Raw genomic sequence first — 14,576 nt, 5'->3', positions numbered from 1 at the left:
GTAATATAATTTTTCAAGAACTATGAAACAATATTCTTAAAATTTTAGACCATATCTTAGAAACAAATTGAAAATTGCAATTAAACAAAACATCTATAAATAATAAACATAATACGATAATATTCAAAACTGAATTATAATCACGACTTAGGTACCACTAATATGGCCAAAAGACGTCCAAAAAAACCAATTGAAACAAAATTTTGATTTCCAACATCTTGGTGGTTGAAATGGTCAATTTTTTTAAGGAGATAAACAAGGACCAACAAAATATGTATAGTTGGAAATTCAGAATATCAAGAAAAATAGTCATGAATAAGATACATTTAATTAGCCAATATGTTTTTTTTTTTAAATCTTGTTATCTTTTGGATCACATATTCCACTTTTGGATGAAAACCCAATTTTCCTTGATATGAGAAAAATAGACATATCATGTTGAAATATAAGTTAAGTTAGTCCTGAAATCCTCATCATCATAGCATATATGGTAGGACCCTACCCTAATATATCCACTCAATCCAACTTTGAAAGTCCTATTCATATTCATTCATTGCCCTCTACAGCAAGTATTAAAACAGCACTAAATATCAATACACTTTTGGTGTTTTTCATCTATACATGTAATTCCCTCATTTTAGGGGAAACTAAATTGCATTATGTTCTTATGTTTATGGAGATTTGAAACTTGCCAATTAAATGCTCTGTTTAATAATAATATTCAGAATTGATTGCATCAACTTGACTATTAATGAGTCAGGTAGTAAATTATTTGAAATACACTCAACTGATGTTTTAAGCGTTTGGCTAGTCAATTTCAAAATACAAACTCTAAAAACTAATTAATTCCTCCCTTTTCAAGTTCTCTTTCTACTTTGTCATCCACACTAATAATACTAACAAATGCCATATGTATGCAACTACATCGACAATAAGATCATCTGTGATCTGTGAGTTTGTCTTCTTCAGTCACCACTAACAGCTACCATTCTTAGAACTCCGCCATGTGAAATACAGATTTTATTTATTATTTTTTATACTACTTATTTTATACATATATGATGAATCTGGTTAAAGTTTATCAAATCTCGATAAAAACTCGACTCAATCAGAACTTGGTCGAAGCTCGGTTTGAATCTCGACTCAAAAGGTTCTGACTCGAGACATGAATGTCCAATACTGAGTCTACTTTAATTAGTTAGTTGATATTTTCTTAACTTTATTAAAAAAAATACAAAAAAGAAAATGTAATATCTACATATTAACATAAACAAATTCAAATAATTTTTAATTAAATCTTTCACCTTTTATTTTCAAGTCAATTCAACCCAATTTATGAATTGACCTAATTTTATAAGGATAACTTGTGAGTTGAGCTATATTGTCTGACAAATTAAATGTGTCTTTGTTTGGTATAAGAATTAATTGAAATATATTTATTCCGATTAAGGAAAATTTTAAATTTTAAATCTGATTGACAAAGTTGAGCAAATTTTGAAGTGAAGGACAAAAAAAATGAAAAAGAAGTCAATGTCAAGTATGGAATATTGAATTCAAGAAGAGTAAGCAACAGATAGGAAATAGAAAATAGTCAAAATTCAAAATCATTTTTCTTTGAATGGTTGACAACTTATCCTATAAATAATTGACTATTTTAGTCTATGCTGCCATCATTTTTTTATAAAATTTCCTTGTTTTCACCTGTGATTTTGACAATTAGAAGAAACTTTTGCATTCAGATTGCTCAATTTCTGGTCCATTACCTGTTACATCCTTGACCACCAAAATTCTTTTATTTTTCTCAAAATGGAAATATTTTTTTATGAAATTAGAGAAAAAAAGATGCCCGAGTTGACGTGTCATCATTTGAATGGTGCACGGCTAATGTGTCATTATTTAAATGGTACAAGACTAGCTGCTTCTGAACCAGTTTATAATTACGATGGCTCATTTACGATCGACTCTAGTTTAAATAAATAAATGAAATAAGGTATAAAATAGTTTAGAACAATTTTATTCTTACCTCATAGATGGTTCATTTATACTTTTTTTTTTTAATTTGCACACAATGCGCTTATATTAAAGAAGGAAAAAAAAATTCCACCAGATTCGGATGTGATTCGACTCATTTACTATCGACTCTAGTTTAAATAAATAAATGAAATAAGGTATAAAATAGTTTAGAACAATTTTATTCTTACCTTATAGATGGTTCATTTATACTTTTTTTTTTTTTTAATTTGCACACAATTCGCTTATATTAAAGAAGAAAAAAAAATTCCACCAGATTCAGATGTGATTCGAACCCATGACCTCCCTAGTCATAGGTAAGCTCTCAACCACTAGGCTAAGAGCTTCACCACTGGTTCATTTATACCTTATGTTGCAAGAATACTCCTCTTTAGTAGCGTTTTTGTATTTCGTGTCTGTTTTGATTTAAAAAATATTTTATGAATGTTATGTTTTAGAAACGTGTTTCTCAGTATCCGTGCAACATAGGTTATGAAAAGTTTGACCAATTTTACCTCTAACACTTGAAGTTTTATCAATTTTCACTCATTAGTAATAGATGAATGTACACAGTGCATATATCTTATTATCTCCACTCTACATATGCGTCATGTTATTGTATCATCAATAACATATCAAAAATATGTACACTTGAAAAAGAATTAAAAAAAAATTATATCGTATTATGCACCAGATCAAAGACATGTGTAAGTGCGAGATATTTTTTCTGGACTAACAAAAAAATTCATGTGTAAAGTTTTTGATCTATTACCAATGAGTATAATATAACGCAAAGGTGAAGTTAAGTTAAGTTAGTTAACGAGATTCATAACTGAGTACTTGTAAAGTATAACTGTAATTAGAAGTAAAATTGATCACAATTCATGATGTTAAGGATAAAATCATTTTTCACTACAAACAATTGGTTTCTTTTTTCACATTATCCCTAAATAAATCGAGTTGCCTGAATAGGGCAAAATTTAAAAGTACTAGCCAAAAATGTTTATCATAAAATTATTACCAACTACAAATTTGAAAAATAAACTCCATGAACTTTTGGATCTTTAGAAGTTAAAGCTCGTTTAAAACCTTTGGATTTGAAAATTCACCCGCTGCTGAATTTTCTTAATTTTTCTCAGTTCAGTTTATTTTGAAAATCTGATTTACACAATTTTTGTTTCCTCCATTTTCTATTCATGTTTATCTTTTCATATTAAAAATAAGAGTTGTAGGTGTTCGGTTAGGGAATTAATGTCTGCATTTTATACATTAAAAGTAGCATTTTCCAACAGCACGTAATTCCTGCTTTTCCAACCGTAAATCGTAACAGCAAACAGCAACATATAAAACAGTAGATAAACCAAACATACCTATTTAACAAAACAGTCTTGGAGCCAAGTGAGTGACCACTGAAGTTTATGAAGATAGTTTATTTCTCTATGTTTCATGAAAAAGTTAAAATACAGAAAAAAAAAAAAAAAATCAGAAAAAGTAACATTTGAAACTTGACATTAATTTTGGAATTCAATGTGATCCAGGACACAGAATATCAGACAGAGAGGCAAACAGACATAATCACAGAGGCTCATGAGATTCATCTAAACTAGTAAATACATAGTACACACCACATTGATATCAATCAACTACCAGTCACAGGAAAATCATGGAATTTTCCTGGACTACCTAGTTGCATTTTAATTGTATACAATACAGAGATGCAGCTTGAGACGCGAGCATATTACCTCTCTTTTCAGACAAACAAGAAGAATTATTGCTCGTAGCATGACCCTGGACCGATTGGAGGCTGTCGAGCATAAAAATTTGTGACAGGAGCAGCTTCAACTCCTCTTCTTGTCAATAGGCATCTGAAGTAGTGAAGTCGAGGTAAAGCTGTTAACTTGATATTTCCAGTAGATATCGCGTCTCGCCTACTCCACATGCGCTCTGCAACAAAGATAGTGCAATAAAAGAAAACCATTTTTAAGGGCCAAGAAGAAATATAAGAACAGGCATCTCTTACGAAATTCGATTTACAAGGTAACACTTCATCATCAATGTATGAAAAATAATACCACAACTACAAATGAGTCGACTGACGCCTATCACGTAATAACAGTTACAAATATAACTCCTACATTTGTTAATACAACTTGAATGGGGGAAAAAAGGAAAAAAAAAAAGGGAATCTTAACCCATCTGGAGAAGTTGATTGATTTGTATCAATAACTCTACCAAAGGTCTGTTGCACAATAACTTCTGATGTGCTATTTATCGTTCATTATTTCTAACTCATGGGCTCTCTTCTTTCAGCATATAATTTTACACCTAATCTGATATTATTTCTTCACTTTGATAAAAATGTTTTCCAGAATTTGCAAATCTAGTATCTAATATTGGTATAAAAGAAGATAGAAAAGCCAAACAGATAATTCACATTTTTTTAATTGCAGTTAAAATTTGAATCTTCTTTTCTCCCATAGGGAAAATTTGAACTGGCTGCATGCAGATTCGGAGGATCATAAAGCATTCTTTATGATATTAACTCTGCAACTTATTCTAATAACTTAGGAGGATCAAGGATGTCCTATCTTTTTCTTTCACATATTTGTCTATTCCAACAAAAAGAGATTGTTTTAGAACTTTTAAAGAGAATTTGGGCCCTTCAGTTGGCACATTTTGTCCGTAGACCCAAATACTTCAATTTTGACACATTTGGGCCCTATATACTTCGCATAATTTGCCATTTTCGCCCCCTTGTAATCTAATATTTCGCAATTGATTGACAATTCCAAAGTACATGATTATACAATTGGAAGACATAGCATGTCTTTTAAGAGCATATGGTCAAAGTTTGAAAAGTTAAGGATCAAATGTGCCAAAAGTGAGATACAAGGCCAAAATGATAGATTGAGCCAGGACAAGGGCCAAATTCTAGCTTTTGCCAAACTTTCAGCAACTGCCTATTTCTTATAAAATTCTGCCTAGTATGGAAAAGAAAAAATGACCTTTTCATTTCGAGAGCGTTATGAGATTTTTGAATATAAGCATACCTGCAGCTGCAGCTGCTCGAGGCCATATTGTCTGTTGAACATTGGAGGTATCAGCTGTCTCACCCCACATACAAACTTCTCCTCCTAGCACAAGCTCTTGCTCAGAAGAATTACTTATTCCTTCCAAAGGCTCAGCTTGGTAAACTTCATCCCAAGGGACATCTAGATGATCAAGGTACCAAAACCCTTGATTACTAAAGATGCATCTGAAACCTTTTGCAACAGCCCTCGGACAAACCCCGCCACCCAACCTGTGGAATCGCATAAAAGACTTCATATTTCAGTGACAAGCAGAGTAACACATTTAGCTTGATACAAAAACTTTGGGATAGAACTCACCAGTTGTGCACTATAGTTTTTGGATTGAGATTTGATGAAAATGCATTGAATGTTTCCTCCCTGAGACAAAAATAAAATAAATAAAAGGTGTTTCTCATAGATCACTGTAAATATCCCTCAACATAGACTGTAAATCCATATTGATGATTCTGAATCAATGGCAAATTGAACTAAAGAAGTTCGTTACTATATTAAAAATTTGAACTGTCAAACTTCATCAAGCTACACATGTATATGTGACTAATAAAATCATAATTGAAAATCTAAGAGATTTGTGTGGACATACACAGGTCAAATAAAGAAGGAACTAACAGGTAAAAGTATCTTTACGAGTGTGTGTGTACATAGAATTTCCTCCTTTACATGCATACATTTATTAACTTCATTAAGCTATACATAGTTTGGTTTTCTTTAACTGGTATAGATCTTTTCAGAGACGAACTGATTGGGCTATCCACCCTAAACTAGGCAAGCCAAGTCTTGCATAATGCTTATTAGGAAGTTATCCTTTCATTAACTAAGATTTCATGAAAAATATTTGGTCTCCAGGCATTTCTGCTTATTTTGGATAGGTCAGATATGGCGTGTATAAGGCTAAGACGGAATAAGGCTTGTAATAGGATTCACAGATAATCAACAAAGTATATCGTATTCTGTATACTGGAAAAGGAAACGCAAGAGTAAAAACTAAAAACCAATTTTTTGAAATTCTAAAAATAATTGATTCTAGATAAGAACATACCAGTTGACAGGGGTCCAACCTTTTGAAATTGCTATTTCCTGAGCTCTGAGCACAAAATATTGATAAGCATTCTTAGCAGTAAAGTTTTTGTCATCGAGCCTACAATCCGTCCAGTGATTATTGACAAAACATTCATCTTAATAACATATAACAAGTACCAGACAAAACAAAAAATAAAGAAGTGCATTCCATGAGAGCAAGATTCACTGCTCACAGCCTCATTGTTGTCCGGTTTGAAAAAATTGGGTATCATCATAAATTAGTGCTAAAGAGTAGTTATTGCTTAGAAACTTATCTACTTTTCATAAGAAAAAGATTTTCTAAAGAATGAAGAAAAAAATGTCCTGCATGAAGTTTTTTTTCTGATGGCTGAAGCCTGAATGCAGTCCATCTTCAAAATAGAATTTTAATCACAATAACTCCCACATTGCAAGTTTCAATGTCACAAAAGTATGACATGATTTCTATAGATCACTGTAAATATCCCTCAACATAGACTAGACAAAAGTCTCGTGTGTCCTAAATGATGACACCAAAGGAAGTAGGAACTATAGATTATCATGTAAGAAAAGTTAAGAAATGAGAGACCAATTGAGTTTCAGCACATACCATTGCTTCACGTGTGGAGTAGATGTCCAGCAATCTGTCAAGTATCGAACCAATTAATTAAGAAACCACACAAACAACCAATACACAACAGAAGATTTAGAGGACTAAGATGAGATCTTTATTGGATGATAGGAAACAGAGAACAATAAAAGGGAAAAGATCGCTACCCAGCCAAGAGCCAAACAGCCTACACCAAGTGTGTTTCTTCCCACCCCAACCTAACATATTCCTAATAATATATAATTAACCACACACTGTCCCATGCATAACTAACTCCAGCTGGTTACATACCTGCTTAATGTACATAGTAGAATCCACCAAAGGGGATACTGGACATCTTTTATTAACGTGCAAAAGATTTATATTTTTGGGTCAATCAAGAGAATGCAAAATTTCACTTTCACAAGAAAATTGTTTCGTACTAACCTGTGTTAACCTCATCACCACCCAAGTGGAAGAGCTCAAAAGGGAAGATTTTTCTCATGTCTGTAAGAAAAAGAAATTACAAATCAAAGCTTATAGAGGGGCAAGGAACATGTTGGAAAATGACAAGCCTAAGAACTTCAGCAAGCACTACAACATGCATATATTGGGTTACCAAAACATAATAGCCAATTGCCACAAATTTACCAACCAAACCTGCCAAAATCTAATTGATTCATGTCGAATTTTCAGATATGCATTACAAGTTACTGTGTTTAAATAAAGGGCATAAGATAACCTTGACAATAGCAGTAGCAGATTTAGGAATATAAGAAGCTTAACCTGACAGAATTCCTGACAACACGTCAAAAGTAAAATTTTTAGCAACATCAAGTGGCTCTCTACATGAAGTGGAAGGCCAAAGTTCAGGATATCCAATACCCCTGCACAGAAAGATCAATAAAGTCCAAAAATGAAGAAGAAATTGTCCTGAACACAACTTGATCCATAAAAAAATTCACTGATTATGATTTATATATTATGATTATGGATTTTTTATTTTATGCTTGATGGTTATATTGTTATGTAGGAGTAGGGGTGTTAATGAGCTAGGGTGGCTCGCGAACTATTCGAGCTCGGCTCGGTCAAAGCTCGGTCAAAGCTCGACTTGACAGGGCTCGACTCGAGCTCGCGATCGGCTCGAGACATTAACGAGCCAATACCAAGCTTAGAGAGGTTCGGCTCGAAAGCTCGCGAGCCGGCTCGAATATTTTAATTAATATATTTTATTAATATTTAATTTATAATATGTTATATATTTTATTATTAATAAATATGAAAAATTGTAATAAATAACATTTTTTTTAAGTAGTACCTAATAATAGTTTTTGGGCCCAAATACATAATACCCAACCCAACCCAAAAACCCACCGTAATGTGTGAAGCTCGATTTGAGCCTAAAAATTTCAAGCTCGCGAGCTTTTCGAGCTCGAGCCGAATCTGACTCGAGCTCGAGCCGAGCCTGAAATTTCAAGGCTCGTCGAGTTTCGAGCCGAGCCGAGCTCGAGTAAAAATTTAATCGAGCCGAGCCGAGCCTGACAGGGTTCGGTCTCGGCTCGGCTCGTTAACACCCCTATGTAGGAGAATACAGTTAATTATTCTATGATTATGTTTACGGGAACGTATTTGAGTGTTTGACATTTTTTCCATTTTATTAAAACAAAATTTGCAAATGCATTCAATAGTTTCAATATTCATGAACATATAACCCTACACAGTTTTATTAATTACACATTTTTGTTTCCTATAATTTCATAAATATTATTTTTCAGTTTCCATTTCTATTTCCTGTACTACAAAGTGTCTTACAAATGCTAAAGCTACATGATTAGGATCTATGCTTAGCAGAGAAGACTCCACCATAGAAAACATCAAAACACAGTTCCCATGTACTTAAGACGTTTGTAGATAGCAATAACGTACTACATAATATAAATGTAATGCAAAGTACGTTACCATGATTCTGCATGACCAGGAACATCTATTTCAGCCATGACATTGATGCCTGCCGCATGACAACCAAGATACAACATCATCAGTTCATATCATACAATTTCATTGAAAACTAGATATGTCGAAACCCAAATTCAATTATGTTTATAGTTTAAAGTTATTTCCATAACAATGAACATTTTTTAATTAAATTATAAAGTTTCTAAAAAATTGTCAAGTCTATAGAATCTGTGAATGAATGGTTTTAATAAAGTTTCAACAAATCATAAAATGAGGCTCACCTCTCATTTTGGCATAGCTTCAAGTTGATACATGGACACATAAAACAAACAAGGTAACTGTTAGCCAACAACATGAGGAAGCATGGAATGCAACAAAGATGAGCAGAACAAGCAGCCATGAAATGGGTAGAGAGCTAGAGAGAGAGAAAGATGGGAGTGGATGGTAAGAATAAAAAAAAGACACCAGTAAGAGCTTTCTCTTTGGTTTACTAAGGCTCATCACCTCTAAGATTTCTTTCTCTTTCTCTTTTACTCTTAGTATGATGTTTTTCTAATGATTGAAGATCAATATAACTCTTACTTTACAATGTCATAGGCATCCTCCACTGTATATCGCTCCCACTTTGTATATGAACCTTTCCACAATTTAGGATATGTTGGGACTTCTAGTGGAAATGACTGTTCATCTATAATGTGCCAATGAAGGACATTCTACTGAATGTAATTTCCAATATTAGGATTATAAAACAGAATAATAAAAGAATTTGAAAGGGAAGTAAGATGAATAAGAGTGAGCTTGACTTACAAATTTAGCATATGACATTGATTCAATTACTTGCTTAATGACATCAACTGGTAAATAATGCCTTGATGTATCTGCAAAAATATGGTGTAAAGTAAATAACGTTCTAGGATAAATATATCAGGGGAAACAAATTAGCATTTTTACTTGTTTTCTCTATGAAAGAACTCGCTTACCAAGCATAAGCCCACGATATGCAAATCTTGGTTTGTCCTGAATATACCAAGGTGCCTTGTAGATTTGCACAGTTTTGGTTCCATATTCAAATGTACACAATTGACTGAAAGTCTGCAAGATCACGTAAAAAAGTGATCAAATGATGAAATGCAACCTACATACTAGACCACTCACAAGCTCATGAACATTTTGTAGTGGTTATTCTTTTATTTAGATGCTAGATTAATGCCTTCACTCTTAGTAATCATCATGAGAAATACATACAACCACCAGTCATAGACCAATCAGACAATACAACAACAACAACAAAGCCTTAGTCCCGAAATGATCCGGGGTCGGCTAACATGAACCATCATATAAAACCGTGAAAATCAAGTCGTGTCAGCGACACAGATTCGCTCCCTCCACTACCATATTTTCCTCAATTCCCAGTAAACTCATATCACTCTCGATCACCCTCCTCCAAGTTTGCTTAGGTCTTCCCCTACCCCTCACCACTACATCCCTTTGCCACTCTTCGGTTCTCCTAACCGGCGCATCAAGCGCTCTACGTCTCACATGGCCAAACCACCTTAGTCGGTTTTCTCTCATTTTATTCTCAATAGATGTGACCCCTACTTTTGTCCTAATTATTTCATTACGCACCCGGTCCTTTCTCGTATGACCACACATCCATCTCAACATACGCATCTCCGTCACCGACATCTTATGGATGTGGTAGTGTTTCACTGCCCAACACTCCGTACCATATAACAATGCTGGTCTAATTGCCGTCCGGTAGAATTTTCCCTTCAATCTATTAGGCATGCCGGGATCACAAAGGAAACCCGTAGCACTCTTCCACTTCGACCAACCAGCTTTAATCCTATGAGCAACATCTCCATCTACTTCTCCATCCGTTTGGATAATAGATCCTAAATACCGGAAGCAATCCGAGGCCTGAACAACTCTCCCATCTAGGGTGATTGTCCCTGCCTCCCTACTCCTACGGCCGCTAAACTTACACTCCAAATATTCTGTCTTACTTCGACTCAACTTAAAGCCTCTAGATTCTAGAGTTTGTCTCCATAGTTCCAACTTCCTCTCCACTCCTTCTTTCGTCTCATCAACCAACACAATATCATCTGCAAACAGCATGCACCATGGTATACCATCTTGAAGTGAACTTGTTAGTTCGTCCATAACGATGGAAAAAAGAAATGGGCTTAGTGCGGAACCTTGATGCACTCCAATCGTAATAGGAAACTCTTCAGTCTTCCCAACACTAGTACGTACACTCGTGCATACTCCCTCATACATGTCCTTTATGATGTCAATATATTTCCGCGAAATGCCTTTCCTTATCAAGGCCCACCAAAGTACTTCCCTTGGTACCTTATCATATGCTTTCTCCAAGTCAATGAAAACCATATGCAAGTCTTTCTTCTTATTTCGATAGTGCTCCATTAATTGTCTCATTAGATGGATGGCTTCCATAGTTGATCTTCCCGGCATAAAGCCAAACTGGTTTTCCGAGATCTTCACCGTCCTCCTTAGCCTTTGTTCGATCACTCGCTCTCAAAGTTTCATAGTGTGACTCATTAATTTGATTCCCCGATAGTTGGCACAATCTTGGACATCGCCTTTGTTCTTATACAAAGGGATTAAGGTACTTTTCCTCCATTCTGATGGCATCTTATTGTTTCTCCAAATTTTGTTGAAGAACGTCGTCAACCATTCGATTCCTCTTTCTCCCAAACATCTCCAAATCTCAATAGGGATTCCATCAGGTCCTACTGCTTTCTTCAACTTCATCTTACTTAATGCCATTTTGACTTCACCCTTTTGAATTCTCCGCAGGCATTCATGATTTATCATATCGTGATGGATACTTATATCTCCAACATCTTGTTGGCGATCTCCATTAAATAAATCATCAAAATAGGACCTCCATCGTTCCTTGATATCCTTATCTCCAACTAGGACTTTCTGGTCCACGTCCTTCACACATTTAACTTTTCCGAGATCTCGCGTCTTCCTATCTCTCATCCGAGCAATTCTATATATGTCTCTTTCCCCTTCTTTCGTATCCAATCTTGTATACAGATCCCGATTCACCTTTGCTCTAGCATCTCGTATGACCTTCTTTACTTCCCTTTTAGCCTCTTTGTATTTTTCGTAGTTCTCGTCACTCCTACATTTCCCCAATAGTTTATAGGATTCTCTCTTACTCTTTACTGCTTGTCGTACTTCTTCTGTCCACCAAGATGTGTCCTTACCCGGTGGCATGCTACCTTTAGATTCCCCTAGAACTTCCTTTCACCAATCAGACAATGAAGATGATAAAAACAACTGAAGTTCCCACCATAATCACTGATGCTTTTCACTATTTAAATGCCAATTAGATGATAGAATAAAGAAAATTTTCTATAGCATCATTTAGCAAATAAATCTAAAGCTGCTTCAGGGCCATCCATTGACAAGAAAGTGTGACAAACCATAACAATTATATTTTAAAGGGAACTTACTGCTATAAATTGAGAAATATCAGTCTTAAAATAAGCCAGACTGGACACAGCAGTGAGAAAAAAGATTGCAATAGAATATAGATCGATTTGAAAAGGATGGTAATTTGTAGGCCTTTATCAAAACTAATAAGCTTTGCCACTCTGCTGAGGTCCACTAGCTATGTCTATTCAACTAGAACGTGTTCAAAATAATTCTGGTCGCCTATTTGTTCCTATAGTTTATAACGCATTATGATTAATAACAAACAAATAGGAAGCCAAAAATTTATTTTCATTTCTCAGTTTGGGGCTATCGTTTCTTCTGATCCATGATTCAATAATAGCAACATGTACAGCATCAATAAGAACAACCAAGCCTAAGTCTCAATTAGTTGAAGTTGACCATATGGATTCTAACCATAGTTATTAAAGGCGCGCCTCGGCTAAGGCTCCAGCCTTAGCGCCTTGGTCAGTAAGGCGCGCGCCTTGGCTACCTTAGGGTAATTTAGGGTATTTTAGGGATGAGGATATTTTAGGGTTTTGAGGGTGTTTTAGGGTTAGGGTATTTTAGGGTTTTTTAAGTTCAAAGAATAAAAGAAAAACAGAGACAGACAAAGATAAAAAGTTTTTACTACACATGTTGCAGACATTATGCCTTAGTAGTTAACTAGAACTTAACTCATGCATTTTATGGTTTTATTGATGGTATTTTACTATTTGTGACTAGTATTATGAATTTCTGAATATTTTTTTGGTGCGCCTCAAGTCGCTCGGGCGCGCGCCTTAAGTTGCGCCTTGCGCCAAGGCTCCAGGACCCCCCTTGCGCCTTAGTGCGCCTTGCGCCTTTAATAACTATAACTAATACCATCATGTACATTTACATAAATGGTCTACGCACGTAATCCGTAACAGAAAATCTCAACTAAAATGATTAGAAGTCTCCATTTCTTCTCCCCACACTCACTCTCATCAGTCTAATGGGAAGGAAGCAACTCCAACTTTTAAGAAAGAGAAAATGCAAAGCAACACCAATGACTATTTTGAAATTCTCTGATGATCAACAAATACCTCCAACCCTCGTAATGCTCCATAAACAGTATTTGCCTGCAAAAAAGGAAAAAGTTAATATTATTTTCATGCAAGAAACGACTATCAACATTGGCTAAATAAGAAAAATAAAATAAAATGCATAGTGGCATGGATAGATTAGAAAACAAACTATAGAATTCAATGGCATATCAGACTTTCATTAAGGAACACTTATTTACCATACGCATCACAGGATAAAACACATGTCCTAGAACTCAAGAAATAATTGAATGAAATCAAATATGAAAAGAAAAAGGCAGTAAACAGAAAGTGGTACACTAGAAAAGGAAACAGAAAATCAACAACATAACTAAATTTGTGCTGGCATTTAGGCAAACAAAGCCCATAAAAGCTGAAAGTTGGAAAAATGTATACCTCAATGGTCGCCTCCCCAATAATCGACTGCCCATCTTTCTTATCTACAAACAACGTATAACTCTCATCCACCCCAAGCCGAAGCTGCAAATAACCCCAAACCCCCAAACACAATGAGTAAAAATTCACATTATGAAAGCATAAACCGAAATGCAAATTCGATTTCAGAAATTCAATTATTGTAATAATGACTCACTTCTTCACTATCAGAGGCAACCACAATTTTCAATGTACTGACATCGTAATCCAATTTTTTGAATCTAAACGAGTCAAAAATAGAAAAAGTTTGACTGTGCTTGAAGATAATCCGTTTGTATCTCTCAAACGCGTCATTAATGATCGTGGAATCGCCTCCGCCGCCGCTATAATCAAGGGAAAGACCAGGATCAACAGAGAGGGTGCGATTTCCGGAAGTGAACTCCGATGGAAGCGGCCAGATATAAGCAAGTTTGTCATCGACTTCAAAAGAGAAACTGAGCTGCAGGAGTGTGAAAATTGACCAAATTGCGAGAAACTTTAGAAGGGACATGATGGAGACAAAAACATACACAAAGAGGCAGAGACTGATAGAGTAAAGAAGAGAATGAAGATGAAGTAGCTGTAATGATGAATCAGGTAGAGAAAAGGGAGTGATATATTACTGGATATGTATTTGATTCTGTTTTTCTTTTACCGTTGCTTGGATTCTTCTTTCAAGGCACGCGTTGACGCTAATCATCATGGCCGGCTTTCCTTCAGATAAACCACAAAACGGTGACGTTTTATTGAAATCAATTTTAATTTGTTAGTGGAGAAAACAACTTTTCCATAGTGGTCAACCTATTAATACAAGGGAGAATTACTAATCTAACCCAATCAAGGACCCCAATTTACGTATCTAACCCACCTTACTTTAAAGTTACCAAATTAGACACTTTCACCCATTTTGGACAAAACTAACCTTAGCTCTATTTGAGGAAT

At 34.9% G+C, this 14,576-nt stretch overlaps 1 protein-coding gene across 1 annotated transcript; it reads right to left on the bottom strand.

Annotated features, from left to right (window-relative positions):
* Positions 1 to 3,492: 3,492 nt before the first annotated feature.
* LOC136226345 (beta-hexosaminidase 1) lies at positions 3,493 to 14,306 on the bottom strand. Its single transcript, XM_066014790.1, has 15 exons — positions 13,813 to 14,306; positions 13,617 to 13,700; positions 13,221 to 13,256; positions 9,666 to 9,777; positions 9,493 to 9,563; positions 9,268 to 9,398; positions 8,967 to 8,983; positions 8,689 to 8,737; positions 7,516 to 7,616; positions 7,177 to 7,236; positions 6,751 to 6,784; positions 6,142 to 6,240; positions 5,400 to 5,459; positions 5,061 to 5,311; positions 3,493 to 3,954 (listed from the first exon to the last, which is right to left on the bottom strand). The coding sequence occupies exons 1-15, from the start codon at positions 14,143 to 14,145 to the stop codon at positions 3,779 to 3,781; spliced, it is 1,614 nt and encodes a 537-aa protein (XP_065870862.1). The 5' UTR covers positions 14,146 to 14,306; the 3' UTR covers positions 3,493 to 3,778.
* Between the last annotated feature and the right edge of the window lie 270 nt (positions 14,307 to 14,576).

This window comes from Euphorbia lathyris, chromosome 4 (assembly GCF_963576675.1).
Source record: "Euphorbia lathyris chromosome 4, ddEupLath1.1, whole genome shotgun sequence".
In the NCBI taxonomy this organism is placed as follows: Eukaryota; Viridiplantae; Streptophyta; class Magnoliopsida; order Malpighiales; family Euphorbiaceae; genus Euphorbia; species Euphorbia lathyris.
This window is presented reverse-complemented; position numbering and strand designations above follow the sequence as displayed.